The 21,574-nt window shown below is 30.9% G+C and overlaps 1 protein-coding gene across 1 annotated transcript in view; it reads left to right on the top strand.

The window, feature by feature from the left end:
* Nucleotides 1–1,955: 1,955 nt before the first annotated feature.
* The window catches only part of LOC130893740 (protein nubbin-like), a 154,834-nt gene continuing 135,215 nt past the window's right edge, over nt 1,956–21,574 (top strand). Inside the window, exon 1 of the mRNA XM_057800075.1 lies at nt 1,956–2,632. Within this exon, the coding sequence (XP_057656058.1) occupies nt 2,302–2,632 (331 nt within the window). The 5' untranslated portion in view covers nt 1,956–2,301. The remainder of the gene's footprint in view (nt 2,633–21,574) is intronic.

Genomic DNA, 21,574 nt, shown 5'->3' with positions numbered 1-21,574 from the left:
TACATATTCTTAATAATAACATTAGATTATAAATTGTTCAGAACACGTTTTATTCTAATCAGAGTGTTCATAGACCCCAAAATATATTTAATAAGTTAAAAAGCACTTTGATTTTTTGTAAAAAAGTGATAAATTATTTGTAACCGCAAACGGAAGAGAGGCTAATAATCTGTTATTTTAAAAATCGTATTTGGTCAATGGTACAGTGAATTTCGATAGAAAAACTTTTAAAACTCATGTAATTAGTTTGATTCTAGAATTTTCTAAACTGAAGTTTATATAGAACGCTTTAATTTGGATTATTTAACGAAATCACGATCAAAGAAAAAAAGCAAAATATGCTAAAAAATAAGAGAAAAGCTTTGGTTAAGGCAATTCACTGAAAAATCAACACCCAAATATTCTGAGAATCAATAAATGGAATTAAAATCAAAACTTACAAGTATTAGTTATAAATTTTCGCCTGCTAAAGGTTTGGAAATCATTATCCATGACGAGTTATTTTTGGCGGTAATGAAACGGCTAATACTATTGTCAGAAAGGGGATAAAGTTAATTCAGATGTATATTTCGTTCTTCAGCATACATTTATCTTTATGGAAATTCTGTTCCTAAAGAAAAAGCATCCCGCAGTAAGTTTTCTATTTTAACCAGATATGACAACTGCTTATTATGCAAAGAACGTTGTGGAAGATTTACCAGAACTGAATATTCAGTTTATTGAAAAGTCTACGAATATTCTGAACGTTTTCGGTGAGAATTGAAACGAAACATTCAAAAACGATTCCAAACAACCAAAACCAAGATCAGGATGAGGATAGCAGAGAAGAAAAATTATGAAAAGAGTAAATCTAAGATATAAAATGAGGAGCAAAGCTATAAGAGGAGATCTGAAAATTCAGAAGATAATACGATTTACGAAATCAAGACGACGATTTTGAAGATACCACGTCGAATATTGATCGTTGGACTAAATGATTGAAAACCAACTAAGTTGGAATGTCTAGAACTGTTGATAATATTCAAACTGAATACACTGTTAACACCACCACTTATAATTGTCTGTCTATCTGAAGATAAACAGTTTACTTTCAGTCTCTGAAGACGATAACTTGGTTATCGGAACGTGCGTTAGACAGTGTGATTGTGAATGTTGGTGTAGTGATGTAAACAGTGTATTCAGTAAGATTTAGAACCAAAAATTAAGAAAGCGGCCCGACAAATTGTGATATATATAAATAATTCAATTAAAACAAACATGTACGGAATTTTTGTCATCGCACCTTTACATTATAATAAACAAAGTTGTAAAAAAATGTTAAATTTCACTGTTTAGATTCATGGATTTCTACGATTATACATTTTTCTTCATAAACTATAAAGAATGTCTTTATGGAAAATAGTTTAATAAAAATTGAGATATAAAGACAGAAACCTTTTTCGAATGATTATTTTGTAGCCCAATCGAAAACTTGTGCACTTGATGGTGTTTGGAATTAAAAGAAGAGTTTGAGAGAAAGTAATTTTTTCATTGAAATTTCGGACCATGACATGACATAAGTGATGCGATAATTTAGAATAGTTCATCTCATTTTGATATGAATAGGTATTTAATTTGAATAAATATTTTGATAAAAAGTAAGACGAAATGTCTCTGTATGAGTATAAAGATAATCTAAATAGTAATAAATATTGATTTAGTGCGCCATTAAAATCAGCATGAACAGGATAAAAGAAAAGGAAAGAAACTTGTAATCCTTCTGCTCCTATACATATATTCACATAAATACATAGAATAAATAAATAATCCATACAATTTATATACTATTGTATATCGGAATACAGGCGAAGCCCTATTGGCCGTAAGTCGGCCCCACTACGCTAACGCCCGGGTCCACATCCCCTCTTTTCCACTCCAGCATCTCACTCGATGCAAATACGCGTTGTTATACGGCTATAGTCAGTGGCGCTAACAAGACGGGGCAACTTCGCGAGCTTACCTACTTACTGTGAACAACCCCCACAAATTTCACCCCGTGTCTAGTGACAGTGACAATTACCCACACATATCAATCGAGTGCAGTGAACATGACTTTATGACTGTTAAGTGTGCTCTACGTAATTATTGGAGAAATTAGCGAATCTGGCGGATTTAAAAAGTGACACAGTTCGGAGGTGGGTAGAATCCAACCCCTCGCCCACCCTCCAAAATAAAAATTTGGACACGCCGAAATCGTTCAAGAACAACAACAACACCATAGACTTTCCTCATCATTTTTGGAATAAACCGAAAAGTGATAATATGTCGATGTTGTTGCATCAACCCCCCAGTCATATGATTCTAACTCCCCACGAAACGGATCAACCGTTGGATTTTACCATGTCGAAATTTAAAAGTAAAACGTCCGCGACCGTGGCATCCCAATTGAAACATTTCAATAATTTCGCTGCCCAACAACACATGATATTATTACAAAACAATGGACTTTATTATAATAATAGAACTAATAATAATAAAGGTTTCACACGTGGAAGTACTCCGTCTTCGAGTAGTTCAGAAGAAGAAGGGGTCGGACCTCCAGGGGGATCACCTAGATCCCCACCTCCTAGTCCTGTACGCCCAAGATCTGACGGTAAGACAAAACAATAATTTTTTTATTGACTTATAGGTCGTTAGCCTTATAATTTTGAATCAAATTTGGAATGTTCTCTTTTTTATCAACTGAGGGTTGATTTTTTTTACTTGATTCAATTTCAAAAATAATAAAAATAATAATAATTACACAATAATAATATGGTTTTCATCAAAATTTGATAATGAACCATCCAGCAGTGAAATTTTGAATGTTGGACATTCTTATTAGATTTGTTAATAAGCGCTTCTACTTCGAAATAAAAAGAAACTTCTTTTATCAATGGATGATTATGGAAATTATGTTTTTGTTTGGTGAGAATTATTAGGAGCAAAGATGAAAAACTATCGAGATACTTGAATGTATCCATCAATTAGAGTAATATTCATTTAGCTACTATAACCCGAGACTAATAAACTGAAGACGTATTTAAACAAAATTACACCATATAAAAATTTTTCAAAATCCTTTTTTTTTTTCTATTAAATTCAACTCAAAGTAAAATTAATTCATATTATATGTGAAGTGTCAATTGTAAAACTGAAAAAGATTTTGATCGATTATTATGGCTAAAATTCGACTTTTTAATCGATTATCGTGGCTCAAATGAGCTTTTTCACTCAATATAAAGTATTAACAACAATAAACTCAACCATAGAAAGTAAATATTTCAAGCTTGAAAAGGATTTAGTTCTAGTACCTAAAGAATTAAATCAAATTGTAGATTTACTCAGAAACAACAACAAAGCAAAGCGAAGAAAAAACCGTGTGTATGAATAGATTTAATCACACTAAATCTTATACAAAGTCTCAAAAAAGTATCGATTGTTAATATCCCATATTAAATTTTCATTACCTAGTAGGGGTGGCCTATATAATGATGATCTTTCTTGTTTAATTATTCCAAACGTTAAAATCCTTGTTTCTGTTGAAATGTTTCTTCAATGGAATTTGTATTTTTATTATTAAAATATGACTTTTTCGCCTTTCTAGTACTGATAAATAATCACTAGACAGTTATTATAGAAGATTTCAATGCCTCTACAAGCTATCACAATTTCTCATATTTAGTGTTATTGTCTTCTTGATTTTTTATTAAAATATTCAGAATTCAAAAAAGACAAAATTACTTCAGAGAAATAATCTGGTATTTTTCTAAACTCTTGCAAACAGAATATAAATAATGGAAGTTTTTGGTACTTATTTTAGAATAAAAACTGTTTTTGCTGGATTTTTTCATTAAAAGTACTAAAAATAAAACTTCGAACTTAGTTTATGAACAATTAAGCTATGAAACCTCATTTGAATAATGATTTCACATAAAATCATAGTGAAATATTTAAAATGTAGAAATGGTGACAATTTCCATGTTTCAAGCCCTTAATTTTCTTGTTCTAATTTTATTTTGATATGAAATTTATAGTTATCATTGAATTGAAATATATTTTGGAGAAAAACTCAAAATAACCTCAAATAAAACATATAAACCTGACATGGACATTGGAAAATAAACTAACTATTAAATTTTTCAATAAAAAAGATCGACCTTGTCAATAAAAGGATATTTTACGAAAAAAGTAATTAGAAAAAAGTATATTAAGGTCTGTCAAGACTGTACAATTCTCTTCGATGACTTTAAGTATTCAAACTCCGATTAATCGAAAAATATTTTGAAAAAAACTAAAACAAATATTATATCAAAAACATGTAGGATTAAAAAAAAATTTATATACATCCAAATTTGTATTTATTTCGTTATATATGTAAATATTTCTATTTTGATTTTCAAAGATATATAAATAAAAAAATCAAGGAATAAACATACTTCAAAATAGATTATCAAAACTTACTTCAAATTTGGGAATTCAATATATGAAGAAATTGATGATTGTACTATGGGAACATCCATATTAAATAATGGGAGATCTTGAATAAACTGTCTTAATCAAACTTAATATCAATGAATATAATTGAAAACATAAATCAAAAATTCAATTCTTTTCGTAACAAACAAATTCGAAATCGGTTAAAATAATTTAGTTGATGTCACATTATATAAAATCAACAAGAACAGAATCAGATTGTGGATTTAGATGATTGGCTTCTGAAAAAGCAAAAACTGTATTAAAAGAAAATAATTATCTCGAAAAAATGATAAATAACATATTGAAGAAAATATACTATAATAATCAATTAAGAAACGAAACTGGAACTGAGCTTTAAAACATTTTTCCTAGCTACATGTACAAGGACTTTCGAATTTTTCCAATTCATATGAAATTAGTGTGAGCTATAGAGGTCGTTACCCAAATATTTGACTAAACTTAAATCCAAAACACCCAAAAAGTATTATTATTTCAAATACCTTATCTTATTTATAACGCTGTCTAGATACATAGGGCAGACATTTCAGTATTTAGAAAATAGACTAAAAGTTCATGAATATTATAAGAAAATAAAACTGCATTAACGAACCACGAAATATCAAAAAAAACGAACATTGAATTATGAAAATTCAAAAATTTGATGTTGCCTGATAGGGTCCGTATATTTTCATATATTTCCTTCAAGTGAACGGAATCTGCAACTGGAATAGAGGCCTCTATGTAGAAGAGCTAATTCTTGGAGAAGAATCAATTAAAAGTCTCCAACCAGACGTTTCGTAAGTTATTCCAAAAGGTAGTAAATCTCGTTTTATATATACCATGTGAAGAATATACCCGGGACTAAGAGATTTTTTTATTCCACTTTTGATCTTATAACATCATATTCCTCTTTCGATAGGCTCAAATCTCTAAGCAAATCATTCTACTAGAGGTAAATAACTGGGGTTCGTTACGCTTTCTTCACACTCAGATTTAATGTAGTGGGTGTCTGATTTTTCAGTGGCCGGGAATGAATCCACGCGATATCAGCTTAAGAAATTGCTTGAAAAACATCGATTTTCATTTCGTCGTAGATTTTAATGCAGGGTGGTATTATCACGGAAAAATGTTTATTATCGCTGAAAAAAGTGTTAAGAACTGAAAGATTCCTATTTAAAAAGAATATGTATTGTTTTATAATGTTTATTTGACAAATCTAGAATTTCTCGAAGCATAAGATTCTGAAGAAAAATCTGGTTTTATTAACTGTAATTATTAATTGGATTGGTTAAGTTTTAACATTTTAACATTCTAAAATTCAAAAAATTCTTCTTTATGTACATATATATATGTACTCTCTAAAAATGCGAATAACGTAATTAACAGTGATGGCTAATGATCTACTGTCAACTTTGAACAAAAAAAATTAGTAAATTAGATTCCTACCGAAATGTTTGTCATGATAGCCAAAGAATGGGTTTACGTGCAATGTCTATAAAACCTATTTTGTAAACCTTTTTATGAATTTAATTTTTGTCTTTAAAAACCCTTTCTAATAAAGGACAAGTTTGATCAAAATTTCAACAAAATGGTGGGACTTATCTTTTAGAAACTGCAACCAAGCTTCACGTGGTAGTTCTAAATGGTTTCACTAAAAGTACGATTCTATTTTGAAATGTATTAGTAACCTTTATAAGAGGAAATTGCAAAATTTCATTACACTGTTTCCAATAATTTTGATATAATCGTTATAAATATGAAAATAATTTTTTTTCAATAGCCTGTAAAACGCTATGAAAAATTATTACTGATTAAATCTTACAAATGACAAACTTTTTTATAAATTCCTATATAAAATAATTTAGAAATTTTTAAAAGAGTGGAATAACGGAAAAAAATGTTTTTCTGTTGAAAAAGAAGATGCATTGTTTTTTAATATTTAATTAACAAATTCAATTTCTAATTCGATCATCGATTCTAAAGAAAAATATTTGCGGAAATCTGGTTTGATTAACCGTAGTTTTCAATTAGATTGAAGATTTTTCAAGAAAATTCGACATCAAAAAAATTATGTACAGTTTTAATTAATATGATTGTATTTTTTTTTTTAAATTTGGTTGCACTTGAATTATTTTATTAGTTTCAAGTATTCTCAGCTTAATATTCGTTCTAAAATATGCACCAATTATAAAGAAAATAATTCGAGTCAAACCTTTGTGGCTTCATTCAATTTTTGTTTGAAATCGTACCAACGAAACCTATTTCTGTCCTAGTAGGTATTTTTCAGTGTGATATATGTACAATTTCTTTGAAAACGATGTGCTTATTGTGGTAGAATTTGAATATGTGAAAAAAAAACGGTTTATTTTGAATAGATTTAATGGATGTAAAACGTGTCCGTAGATCCTACTTTTGCAAGAAATATTTCTACCTGCTCAAAATTGAATTCTACTCGTTGTTACAAAAGCTTAAACTATGCAGGTGTGAGTGATGCACATGTCATGTTCGAAATTGAGGGTGTGCAAAGTTTTACGAACTTGATAGATTTAGGTTAGGTAGCAAAACAATTTTTTCTATATTATACGAGGGCAACAAGAATTTAAATCAGTTTAACTACAATATACAATGTGTCCAATCTTATTTTTAGAAAATAATTTCTCTATCTTTCTAAAGAAAACTAAAACAACCATAAATTTGGATAAAATAATAGCTTAGCATAACCAACAAATATTTGACATTAAATTTCTTCTGCCAGGTCACTGGTTTAAACGCAATGTACTTTTTCGTTTAAACACATTTTTTTGGTTTTTTTACTATTAAAAATCGGTACAAAAAATGGTGAAGGGGATCAGTGAGACATTGATGAACATCACGTGATTGGATAACAAAAATTTTAGATTTAGTTGAACCACATTGTTACGAATAAAGCGTTTCCACATTGTGCATTAGAGTTTAAAAATGAGGATGTAATTTTCAACTAGGAATGTCTTATCATTTCTATTTCACTTCGTTTTAAGTTGTTTCAAGTTTCTTTTTGACCTGCTTAGAGAGAATCATGAGGTTTTGAAAATATTAGTCGGAGGACAGCTTGAAAGGAAATCGATTTATTTAATATAAAAAACAAATCAAACAAAACATCACAAAAATCGACGAAACACGATTCTGATATACAGCGTAGAAACAATAACAAAAAGAGAAGACTAGGTGTTAAAAATAACGAAACAAAAGATAAAAAGAATAATAAGTTGACGAAGATGAAGTTAAAAGACTAAAAACACAGTGCAGACGAAGGTACAGTAACTGTGGGTTCCAAAAAAATGAAAATGCTCCGAAGAAAGTGATTGAAAGGAGTAGATGAAGGCTAAGATCAAGGATAAGACCGTAAAAGAAATAATTAGCCTCAAAAAATAAATAAAATAATTGATCAAACTTGCAAAAACAAAAGCAGATGCCTAGGGTGCTTGAAATATTACTTTTAATAAAAGTTTTCTAGTTTATGCTGACTCCAAGCGATTTTAATTTTCATTTAGTTGTGACTTCTATGGTCACATGCCTCACCACTCTATGGTTGACCATGAGAACCGCGACAATATTTTCTTCTTTGTTTGTTCTTTCTTTGTTTTCGTAATATCTGTTAAGGTTACCACTAATTTTTCTGTAAGGTCATCACCAATAAGGGTGACAGGTTAACTGTATCTAAGCTGAATTTAAACTTTTTTCTCATCAAATTTTACCAAGGAAATGATCTTCTCATTATTTCACGCGAAGCAATTTTTGCTGCGCAATTTCTATTGTCGATTTTCCCTTGGAAAACTAAACTGCGTTTTGGAAAATTATTTATTTCGACGAATTGTGAGTTTCAAGGTTTCCCATACCGTCAAGCAAACACGGAGGTTTGTAGGATGTTGTATTTTAATTTATCTGACACCTTCAAAAATATTAATGATAATTCATTTCTATATAGCATAAAATCGTGAAATTTTCCCTGAGCTCAAATTTGATTTTACTGTCAACACGTCCTAAATCCTTTGTTCTTTTAAGGTCCTGTTACAACGAACTGATTCGATCTTTTAAATATAATTTTTCCGAAAAAATAATTTGATTATCTTTTGAATAATTTACAACCGTTAAGTAATATAAAACCCTGCCTGAAGATAATGTGGGCGGGGTCAGATCGTTTTAATAATTTTATTTTACAAATACACCACGCGGTCTATATATAGATGGATAATCGTTTTTAAACGATATACCGGATGTTTCTGATCACGATACGTGAAAATTTGCATTATATTTACTCAAATCCTTTTTAATTACAATCCTTCGCTTCTTTTTGTTGAATGTTGAAGTTTATTGTAGAGATATTCAACGTCATCGTCGACTTCTGACGTATCCAAAGAATTAGCGGTTTGAGGTAAATAAAAACCGTGCCATTTTGTAATCCTTTATTCATTTCTATTGATTTAATAAGGAAATTATCACTTTTTCTATTTCTTTTTTTATTAATTATAGTAAAAATACATTTATACTTTACTATGGATACTTGTCTACATATTCCCATGGGAATTTTAGTTATTATCCAAGGAAATATCTTATGGATCCATTTTTCTATTTATTAAATTGTGCTAATGATTTTTCAAATATCCTTCACCATAACTGTTTTTTCTTTTACTTTCTTATCACTTAATTAATATTTATTTTCTTATAGTTACTTCGTATTCTTCAATGTCTTCGTGATAATCAGACGTATTTTAGATACAAGGAACATGCTAATTTACTTCAAAAGTTAACTAATAATTAATATTTAAAACAAAATGAAAAAAAGATAATTTGACTTTTTTTATCCACTTATTATTATTTCTTCCTAAACATCAACTTTCTCAATCAATCTTTTTGGAAACTACCAGGAAAATGCCGATTAAAGTTTTCTTGTTTGTTCATATTTTTGCCTTTAGATTCCTGTTGCTCGTGTCATCATCATCATTATCATCATCATCTTCATCATCATCATTAACCAACTAAGATCGCGTTTTCTTGGAATAAATGGAATTGTTTATAATTTTACTGTTTTGCCATCTACCATTTTCCAAAATTTAAATGACACCGATTTACTGGAAAAGGCTTCAGTATTTGTTGATTTATCTATCTCGTTTGCCAAGAAAATTCTCGATTTTTGATCCGTTTCAAGACACGGAATAAAAACATCTTCTGATTATTTCATTTCTTCATGCTGTCCTGAAGTGTCCACTGCATTTTTGTTATTTTCAATAATTCCTGTGACTACAGCTGGTGCCAAGCGATCATTTTCAAAAATGAAATTGATAAAAACTTATCGAAGAAATTCTATGGGACAAGAAAGGTTTCGCAAATTTGAACTCTGATGAAGTCATTAACAGCAATTCGAGTATGAGTGTCTCTTCAAGTTTATGAATGGTGTTCGGCTTCCCTAAAAGGCAGAAGTGGTGAGAAACTTTCTGAGGAATTTTCAGCAAAATTGGTGCCAAAACTTCTCTTTTCCAACAGGTATGAAGAAGATAGAAACAATTCACCACAGATGAGATTGGAGGATTCGGTCCATTGAAAAAGGTACTTAAAGGACTACGATTTGAAAGCAATGCGTAGATTGAATCTTTGTCCGCGAATGGTTGCATGACAAGTCAAAAGATTTTTACGGAGAAAGCATCCGAAGCTTCAGAAGCGGTGGCGAAAATATCTAGAGTGTGATATAGCTAACTAAAAAAACTGTACTAAATTTGTGACTTCATAATGAATTTCTTTAAAGCAAAATTCCAGTACTTGGTAGCACAATTGAGGGGTAAGAGCTGTACCAATGAAAGTAAAGCTCACTTATGAATCATACTTCCACCAGATTTTAGTTGGAAAAGAATGTAGAGGAAGGAGAATTCTTCGTAAAAGGTGTAACTTCAAAAGGCGATCTCTAATTGACATTGACATAGGAGGCAAGATCAAGCATCAGGATATATGGTTAAACTGAATACCATTAGATGGATTACTAAATGATTGGTTACTTACAAAAAGTTTAATGAAGATCTAGAGACAATCGAGCATCTGCTCGAAAAACGACAAATTATGAAACACGTTTCACAGAAATAGCGAAATTAGATACACAGAAATAAGCTATGAAATGAAGATTATGGAATTGTGGAGATGGAAAATTAATTATAAACCAATCATCGAATTGATCTCTAAGTTAACCTAACTTGGTAATTCTATCTGTCGCTTGGGGTTCCATATTCATTTGATGGGATCTGCAAAATATTTATATTGATGAATATGAATAAAAAAAAAGATGCGTGGAATTTCGTTTTTCTTTTAACATCCGGTATATTTGAGAAGTTTAGCTGTAGGGTAATAATCTAGTCGATATTATAATGATCGACAAAGCCGTCAAATTAACGACTAATACACACGCTTTTGCATATATTTGCATGGGAAAATCGCTTGTTTTCTTAATAGGTTAATAATGTTGAGAAACTATATTTTTTTCTTATGATTGTTATCGAATCTTCAACGTATTATGTTTTTTATAATTCTATAGTCATTTGACAGATCAAAAACTATAAAAACATTGAAATTACAAAAACAAACATTTTTTAAATAAAAACCGAGTTGTTTTGTTTATAGTGGCTTCTAAATTAATTTTTAGATATTCAAATATATATTCTCATGGATATGAATATCTACGTTTATTTATTTTGACATTTTCTTAACTCTAAACCTAGTAAATATCCTACGAAGTCTGATTTTTACACTCCCTTATCCTTAAACAGCGTTTTTTATCCTTGAAAGTTGAATCAAAAATTTAGAAGCATCTGAAATTTCTACAGCTCTCCTTTGAGCCTTTTCAACTACTTGCTCGACTGATATGTATGAATGGGCAAAAATATTGTAAGAAACGTCATCTTCATCTCATCTATAGCCATAATGAGAAACCTACCTCACCAGTAATAACAGTTTTTTTTCTTTTTTCTTGTGACTTGAAAGCAACATAAGTAATCGAAATATATTAAAAGAAACACTCTCAGTTTGTTCTTTTTTGTGGAACGCTTCTGTTTATCTCTTGAAGACATCTCTCTGGCAACCAAATTTGATCCTAAATTTATCCAGATAACTTATTCATTGTAGCATATTGTTCATCAGTTTAAATTGACTGGCAATTCCCATTTGTTTATTGAAATTAGACCAATGATTCTCTAGTGAAAATTTATGTTCTACAAGAACGTTCAAGGTATTTTCTACTATCCGTTCGCTTTAGACATTGTGAAATCATTATAAACCATTACACAAATTTCTTTTTGAACAATACATTTTCCTATTAGCGTTAGTATCAGTTAAAACTATCTAATAAGTGCCGCGTTTGCTCACATTAGAACCAAAACCAAAAACCGATTCCAAAGAAGCCAAAGACCGTTTCATCTACAGCTAGATCATGGCTTCGGTTTTTTGGGATGCGCATGAGATAATTTTCATTAACTATTTTGAAAAAGAAAAGGCCAACAACTGCGAGTATGATGAGAACTTATTGCAATATTTCAGCGAAATATTCAAACAAAAACGGCCGAATTTGGTTCATTAGAAATTGTTGTTACATCAAGATCAAAATTGATGAATGAACGTTTGAATTGCTACTTGAAAAATGTCTTGGTGGTCAAAGATTTTCCAGCAATGAAGAGGTCCAGGTACTTCTGGGATTACATCCGAATTTCTCAGTGCTAGAAACTTTATCATTAAACAGAATGATTTTGGTCATAGTATAAGAGAAAATTAATCGGATCCAGACTAAAATATGATGAGTGTGCAATCAGAAACGGCCACTGCATATCCATGAATCACGTATGACTATCTTTTAGACACACAGGAGGGATTTACAAATGAGGAAATTTCTGCGCCTCAATTTGTTTTCGTAACTTCTTAAGACAAGTCTCTAATTATAAATTTATATTCTTGTTTTTATAATAAATAGTATAAAGTGCGAAGAGATCATAGGAAACAAATATTGAAGAGGAAGGCAAAGTTAACGAGCTAACGGCACATTGTTGTTTTTATAGAAGAAATTTCACGCTTTATGATTGACTAGTTTAGTGGAATATTGAGGTTACAAAGGAAGCAATAGCAAAATCTAGTACCAGCACTAGCTATATTATCGGACTCCCTTGGATCTTCTTAGGAAACTAAACATCGCAAATCGAAATCATAAGGTGACTAGAAGTGTGTAAACAGTTTCTTGTCCTACCGAAAGATCATTGCGATAAAAAAAAACAAATCGAATATGGAAAATCAGTGGTTAGACAATATACAATTACCAGAACCCGTTTCAAAAAAAGTTTCATTGCTAGTTTGGTCGAATAATCCAGAATTTAGTCGAGTGTCAGATTATTATTTATTCAGATCCATGGTGAACTTTTTGTTTGGGAAAAAGGTTGAATCCAAAGTTTCAAAGAGTCTGCTGAAAGTTGGGTTAAAACCTTACAATACGATGCACTGTACTTGAAAAGTGAGATTTTTTTGTGTAAGATAACATTATTTGTAACAAGCTCTGTATATTAGTACAGTGTTGCAACTTCTCTAGTGATTTACCTGTCGTGCACGTTTTTATTTGAGGTATTTGGTCATGTAAATTAGTATTTAGCCTTTGTGGAAGTTGACTGATGATTCTGACGTGAGACGGTACCAAAATTAACATAACGTTGACACCAGATTTTGAAAGGCAGTCATTATTATCCTTCATAATAAAATGGAGTTTATGCAAGTAGCTTCTTTAGCTCATGAGTATTAAAACTAACCTCAAATTTACACGAAAGCTACAAGTCTCGTAGTACCACCTTGTATTTTGTATCAAACTTATCCTTCATAATAAAATGTGCGGACCATATTTCTCTAGTGAAGTTTATTGATGTGAAAAAGTCTATGGACGTAGCTTCTTCAGCTTATGAGCATTGAAACTAACCTCAAATTTACACGAAAGCTGCAAGTCTCGTAGTACCACCTTGTATTTTGTGTATCAAACTTTTCGTTAAAATAAATGATTATCGAGTGCCTAAATGAAGAAATCCCACTCGGTAGAGGTCGAAACAATCAATATATAACTGCTCTCTCTTTGTTTTGATCTAAAGATGAACATAGTTTCCCATACTAAATGATATACTCGTACCTGTACATACATCTATCGCGGTACCATTCATCTACCACCCGTAAATACCAGCGTGTGATTATTCGTGTCGAATCCGAGAGAGTAGTACCCAGTACCAGAATACGACTGTATTCAAATGTTGATACACGCTGACTCATCAGTTCAAAGCCGAAGAAAGAATTATTATAATGAAATAAATTGCTTATATTAATGGTTTATTATTAGTTTTCAGTGAGTGATGATAATGGTTATTATTAACCATCCATTATTATATCTTCTGATTATTTGCATGTTTGAGTTTTGGTGGTAATAAGGATAATGCCTCTTATTTTTATTTTACTTTTTTTTTCTTTAAGTAATCGAATGAATTGATCTGTCGTTTGTTCAAGCCGCAAATCAAATTAATAGTTTATACACAATTAGTGATAATTAAAACTGTATATTTTATATATAATGTGAACACTTAACGCATTGGAAGCTTTTTTTGTCACGGAACTGTCATCTTCTCACCAATTTGTAGCCTTTTTTTAACTGAATCGATATTGTAGACCTTTTTGGAATCATTCATATATTTTTGTAAGTATCTTTCATGAAAATTTGGTAATTTTATACTTTCGCGCTCCTTTCGTTCTTTGGCTGTAGTAAATCAAAAAATTATCCGATTTCGATGATTTTTTTAAAAAATCTTCTTTTTTACAGCGGATTCACGAAAAAAATCAAGGGAATAAAAAAAATGAAAACTTATATTGGTTTCAGGGGTTTAAATGTTAATTCACGTATAATTGTTGATAACTTTTTTTCAAATAATCAAATGAAGTTGTTATATATTTTTTTCATAATCTACACAAAAAAACGAGCAAATTGGAGAAAAAAATATGTATAAAAATGTTGATTTAATATGTTTTTACAATTAAAAATAATAACAATTTCTCTAAAAATTGAACTTTTCTCACATATAATAGTTTGTACCTTTTTTTATTAAGTAATCATTAAAGTTATATGAACAAAAATAATAATATAAGTTAGGTTTCTGCCTTTTAGTCCAGTCAGTAGAGGTTTTTTACTAAATCTGAACTTTGGCACACATTTAGTTTTGGTAGTCCTGAATACGGAAAAAAATCCATTCTAGTAATTTCTGAATCAATTTTTGTGGATGAAAGAGAAGTTTTTTTTTTAAATAACAATGTCAAATGAAGGAACAAGGATTTCTGCATAAGGAATTATTGATACTGTCTAAAATCTCCATTTCCCGCTCGGAGAAAAAAAATTATGAATTTATAACATTTAGGGATAGTTTCAACTCCGCGCAGTCAACCCTCAGAATGGATTCTTTAATTTTCTGCCTCAGACGCTCAAATAATGAGGTTAGGTTAGGTTAGGTTAGGTTTCTGCCTTTTAGTCCAGTCAGTAGAGGTTTTTTACTGAATCCGAACTTTGGCACACATTTAGCTTTGGTAGTCCTGAATACGAAAAAAAATTCCTTTTATTAATTTTTACATCAAATTTTTGTGGATGAAACAGAGCTTTTTTAAAAAACAACGATGTCAAATAAAAGAACAAGAGTTTCTGCATAAAAAATTATTGATACTGCCTAAAACCTCTATTTCCCGCTCGGAGAAAAAAAAAATATGGCTTTATAGTATTTAGGGATAGTTTCAGCTCCGGAGAGTCAACCCTTAAAATGGATTCTTTAATTTTCTGCATCAGAGTCTCAAATAATGAGGTTAGGTTAGGTTAAGTTAGGTTAGGTTAGGTTAGGTAAGGTTAGGTTAGGTTAGGCTTCTGTCTTTTAGTCCAGTCAGTAGAGGTTTGGTACTAAATCTGAACATTGGCACACAATTAGCTTTGATAGTGCGGTACGAGGTTGATTCAAATATAAACCGTAATTTTTGGATAGCCACGCGAAAAAGTTAGTGTGGTGAAAGTGGATGCATTGGATGTTGAACTAATCTAATTTAACATCGCTTGGGTTCACCATTATGGAGTGGAGAAAGACAAACGAAGGCATGCTAGTTGGAGCGAATTTCAAAAAAACACGGCGGAAACTATCTACAGATCAAAACGACGCGATATTCAAATCCGCAGCGCGATATTGCTGCAAGACAACGCTTACAGCTCGGATAGGGTTGGGAAATAGACCTTCCCTATACCCATGTAGGAGCCAACAGACTTCAACGACTGGGCTTAGCTTGTGTCAACGATGTGAAGCCTGGATTTGGACTAATAAAGCCTCTTTGAAGTCTGGGTAACTTAGTCTCGGCCATTCTATAGTGAGCCAAGCAGGCTTAACTCTTTGTAACCTTATCTCGGCCATCCCATATTCACCCAAGTTAGGCTGAACTATGGGTAACCCGACTACAGCCATCCTAGAGTTAACCATAATTGGCAGAAATTTTAATAACTATACAAAGTTTTGTTCTAATATCTTATCTAAAATGAATATCTGGACATTAAAAGTAATAATGGGATGTAGACCAGTCTTGGGTTTATCTAGGCAACCAGGCCTGGTCGAGGCTTGCAAACCAAGCGAGGGACATCCCAGTTATCATCCCAGAGTTCCGCTTCCAAGTTTGACCCAGAGTGGTACATATTTGGCCTAAGTCTGGACCAATACTGGGCCCATAGTAAAATCCTATTATTTATTTGGTCCATTGAAAGAGGCACTTGCGATTTGAAAGCAATGCGGAGATAGAATCCTTCGAATTATAACGTGACGAGAGATTTTTAGGAAAAAGGCTTCCGGAGACAAAAGAAAAACTGTGAGAAATTTTAGCTCTGTAACTTAATATTAAAATATTTTAAAGCGAAATTCCGGTTTAAATTTGGACTGCGTTAGTATTTCAACTTTGTTTTTGGCGAGTGCAGCTCAGAGTGATTTTAGTCGCTATCGACTGGACTAATTGTCTTTATTTCTACCCGTATTTTAGTATTTTTCTATGGATTTATTGGTAGAACGGTTGTGATTCGAGAAGCTCGTGACTCTTGACGCCTTTGGGTTTATAAAATATGCTGTGAAATTAATTGTTATTTTATTAACTGTTTTACCTTCGTTACCGGCGATTTTACACTTTTTTTTCAAACCAGTATTCAGTCAATAAATAACTTCACAATTTAAATTATGTTTGTGGTTCGTTTCTAAATAAAAATTCATCGGGATATTATTGATTGGTTTTTATATAACATAATCATTGTATATGGATTACAAATTTTCAAACAAAATCAAAATTCATGCGATATATTGTTACAAAATAGCGTCAAGTCAAAAAACAAACAAATTATCTAACGTTTGAAATAAATAGTGCACCAAGTACAGAAATAGTCTAATTTTTTGAATTATGACACTATTGATCATTACAGTGTTGTCCCGATACTAAGATGGTTACTCATACTCATACAATTACACTTTTCGACGCCTGTTTTGTTTTAAATCGGGGTCGATAATTTTTGAAACCCAAAAAAAATAATACTTATTATAAAGAAAGGTCGTAGATTGAAAAAACTGTGATTATTTTCCAATTTATTTTCTCTTTATTCCCACAGACTTGTAAAAATGTCCAACTAAAGCTTTTAAGATACTGTAATAATATGATCTTTAGAGTCGAAATTCTCGTACGCCGTCTGACTTGTTTAATTTCATCGTCGCTATTAAATATTCGAACAGGGCTAGATCAGGACTATATGGTGAAGCCACATTCGTGTACTGTAGCGTTGGAAAGTGAAGCCGTATGGACTCGAGCATTGTCAGGAAACAAGCGGAAACCTTGGCTGATTTTGCTTTTGGCAAGTGCTATTCTTCTTGAAGCTACTCCATTAAATCTCTTTTAGATGTAGGATCATAGTAAATGATCATAGTTTCATCACCAGTTGGAATTGATTGCATTACACAATCTTGGTCCTCGCGGCGAAGTTCTAGAAGTTGCTCACAACTATTCGGACTAATTTTTGTCATAATTAAATGCTCATGTTGGATACTTGGAGCACTTGTTTTAAATTGGTCTGTGCTGTAATTTCATTTGTTTTCTGGAGTAGTCACAACTTTTAATTGTACAAAATGTAGTAAACGTGTTTGATTTAAGTTGGTGTTAATCTTTGTTTTGGCGAAGCTCAATATGAGAAATTTTTTAAAATAACTTGAGTCAGTAGTCGTTCGAGTTCTACTTTAATAAAGTGGAGCGAAGTTGAAACTCTATTTACTATATGAGACTAAAAACTCGTGGACGGTGACGGCGCTACGTATTATAATAGTATTTTATTAATTTTGAATACAACTTCTGATGTTTTTCGTTTCCATGAGACTTCTTGGGTATCTATTTGGAATTCTCTTCATAAAAAAAATATTTATTATGGAAATAAATTTTATTACACCTTCATTTTTATATTTTAATCTCATAGTTTAATACGAATTTTCACATCCAAATCCAATCGTGTTTTTACCTCAAAAATAAGAACTATACAATTTAGTTGATAATTTGGCATGAACGTTTCGTTTCTGGACTTTACGGTCGAATTTTTTCTTTTACTTTGTTTTACATGTCGTGGTAAAAAAATTGGCCGTTACTAATGATTATTAACGATATCTGCAGGTGCATTTTGACTAAATATGTTGCGGTTTTCCCAACTATTTCGTTAGAAATATACAGGAAGGGCTTCGAAAGACACAATAAGTAGTTGTAGTTATTTTTATTGCAAAAGATGATCTGAAATCACAATCGTTATATTTTTTTGTTGAATTAGCTTCAATAGAGAACTACCTCTGGAAGAGGAAAGGTTATCCTTCAGGAATAGGTAAAATAGAATGATCTATAAGCTCAGATACTAAAACAGATTTTAAGGAAAGGCTGCACATAAACATGTCTACAAAAGAAGAATGTGATAAAAAATTCTTCAGAATGTAGTGTGTTTTTAAGAAACTGAACATCCAGAAGACATACAGACTGAAAATTTGATATCATCAAGTGGAAATTTTCTCAATAAAGAAAGCTCTCAAAGAGTTATGTGGAAGAGATGAAACAAACAAAATTACAAAAACTTTGATGAATGAAGAGAAAATAAAAAAATACAACATTATACTATTGGCAGAAGACTTTAGATATGGAAAGTGACAAATTTCAACTGCAAAGACTGTAAAAGAGAGGAAAAATCATTAGCAGAAAGATGACATTGTGAACTATTGAAGAAGTAGTCTAAGAGATGAAATAAGGAGCAAAACTATAAGAGAAGATCTGCAAATTCAGGATATAGTACGATTCTTTAGATGGAGATTAAGATATTGGAGAGACAAGTCGACACAATGATGTAAGATAAATGGGCTAAATGGGTAAAGCAAAAACCAATTTCAATGAGACCTCCCGGTGGATCTATCAAGAGATGGCACAAAAGCTGGACATCTACTTCTCAAGAGACTGGATAGTAAAAGAAACAAGAAAAGATAAAGAAGAAAATGGAAGAGTGTTAGTTGGTTAAAAATGAAGGATCTCAGGACGACAGAACCATGATCTATTTAGGTAGCCCATATCTAAACTGAATGATTCCATATCATATATTTATTTAAATTCATTACATTTCTTGGCCATACCCAATAATTTGAATAAAAATTATTATTTTTGCTAAAACATATTTGATAGTCGACGTTTTATCACGTTTAACCAATTTGTATCAAAAAATTATAATGTTGTTTTATCAAGTAATAAAATTTTTTAATTATATATGTTATAATTATAATTATTACTTAATGAGGCATGGATTTATTACGTGTTATAAATATACGTATGCGAAAGTTTCAAAAATCAGCTCGAAATTTCTTTTACGTTTTATAAATCATATGCATATAAGGCAGATAAAATCAAATCGCACGATATTAGCCTTGATTAACCTCAAGAACGTGTCCGAAGAAAAAATCGATGATTCAGATCGGGTCCATCCTCCTAAATTATAAAGTAACCTTCGCAGTGGCGGGTTACAACAAAAGAAAACCTCCACCACGTTCTCAAATATTTTTTTTTAAATAATAATTTGTGGTTTGCTAGATAAAATTTCATACGTAACCTAAAAAAACACAGAATTTTGGTACTTTTTTTACTTTATCTCAAAATTGAACAGATGCACTGAAAATTTTCTATTTTCCATACTTTAATTTCACATTTTGCGTTAACTATCTAATAATGTTTCAATATTTGTGAAAATATTGTTTTCAGGGGGCTTAGGTTAGGTTAGGGTTAAATTAGGTTAGGTTACGTTAGGTTAGGTTAGGTTAGATTAGATTAGATTAGGTTATATTATAATGGAGTTATGTAGTTAGAATGTAGTATATTTCCTAAATAAATACACTGTAAATTTATATTTTGGTTTTTTTTTCATTCCATGATTGAAATCCCGAGCTGCATAATAATAAAATTTGATGACCGGTACTAAAATCACTAGTTGGCGCACGTCCGATTATCCAATGTAAAAGCTTTGATATCAAACCTCATAAGTAAGCAATTGTGCAGAAAATTATCACATGGAAATTATAATGCTTATTTGAATTAAACTCAGACGACCTGGAGGACCAGTGGTGCATGGAGGAAGGATAAAGTGCAGATTTCTGAGTGCTACGCAAACTCAGAGTTGTCTAATGACGTTAAAAAGTTCAATCCTGATACGATTCTCAAAAGATATCGGGGTACTATGATTCTGTCAGAATGCCTATTTGCTTAACAGTCCTTGCCTTCCCATTATCCTAATATTGAACTATTCAATAGGGGAATAAAGAAAGATATAATAAAAGAAAATTCCACTGAGAATTGATGCTGAGAAAACATCAGGGACATCAAAGAAGGAAAACATAGAAAGACTCAGAATAAAATAGAGGAAAGCAGTTTTGTAAAATATCAGAAATTCGAGAATTTTCACAGCAAACAGAATAAAAAAAAACCGAAAATGCCTGTAAAAGGGCTTTTATATATATAAAAAAAGATTTATATTGATTTGTGTCTTCTTAGATATTGATTCTGGACATTTGGTAGGAGAATTTTATGCGTTCTGCGAAAACTGAACAATTTTTTTTAAATCCCAGTTAGAAAAAATTTCGGTGTAGACGTCCGGCGCTTTTCAGGATATACCGAGCGTTCAATCTCCCACTTTCATATGGATCATTCTTAGCAGATATCACTTTTGCTTTTAAACGAAAAAAATCCGAAATGTTTCGATTGTTGTTAACTAAAAATTCAATTTTAATATCCAACCTAGCAAATACGAATTTACAGAAAAAACTAACAACACTTTTGACAGTGAGAAAGTATTGTTAGAAAGTGACTAAAGATAGTTTTTTTTAATAAAAATAGCACATTAAGAATCAGACTTAAATCCAAGTATTTGAATTTTTAAAAGGATTTGGGTACCTTAAAATTCCAATCAAATTTGTGTCTGGAGATCGTGGATTCGCAAACAAAAGAAAATTAAATGTTTTAAATAAAATTTCAAAAATATAAATTATGTTTTCTGTCTCTTTATAGTTACATTCATTGCACGCCAATGATATGTATGCAAAAGAGAAATATTTTAATCTTCGGAAGGCGTTTCGAACGAATATTAGAACTCGTCTGAAAGAAATATTGGTAACGTTCCAGCGCACAAAGATATGAAAACTATAAAAACACTTTTTAAACTGTTTCTATATGCTTTTAGATGCTTAATTGCATTATAATTGGTTATACGCCATCATGGAAAATTACATAAGTACTAAAGTGGTTGAAGTTTATACATTGGTTGTTATTTTGAATGAAAAAATCAACTTTAAATTGTTTTTACAGTTTATTTATGTGTTTGTTCTGTCAATTTGTGTCATCGTGAATGTATAGTTTATAATTATTATTGAGAATAAATTATTTATACATGCAAACAACTCGATTCTATAGTTCGTATTTATTCAAATGAACAAAGCTATTACTA

The sequence above is a fragment of the Diorhabda carinulata genome, chromosome 5, assembly GCF_026250575.1.
Source record: "Diorhabda carinulata isolate Delta chromosome 5, icDioCari1.1, whole genome shotgun sequence".
Lineage (NCBI taxonomy): Eukaryota > Metazoa > Arthropoda > Insecta > Coleoptera > Chrysomelidae > Diorhabda > Diorhabda carinulata.
This window is presented reverse-complemented; position numbering and strand designations above follow the sequence as displayed.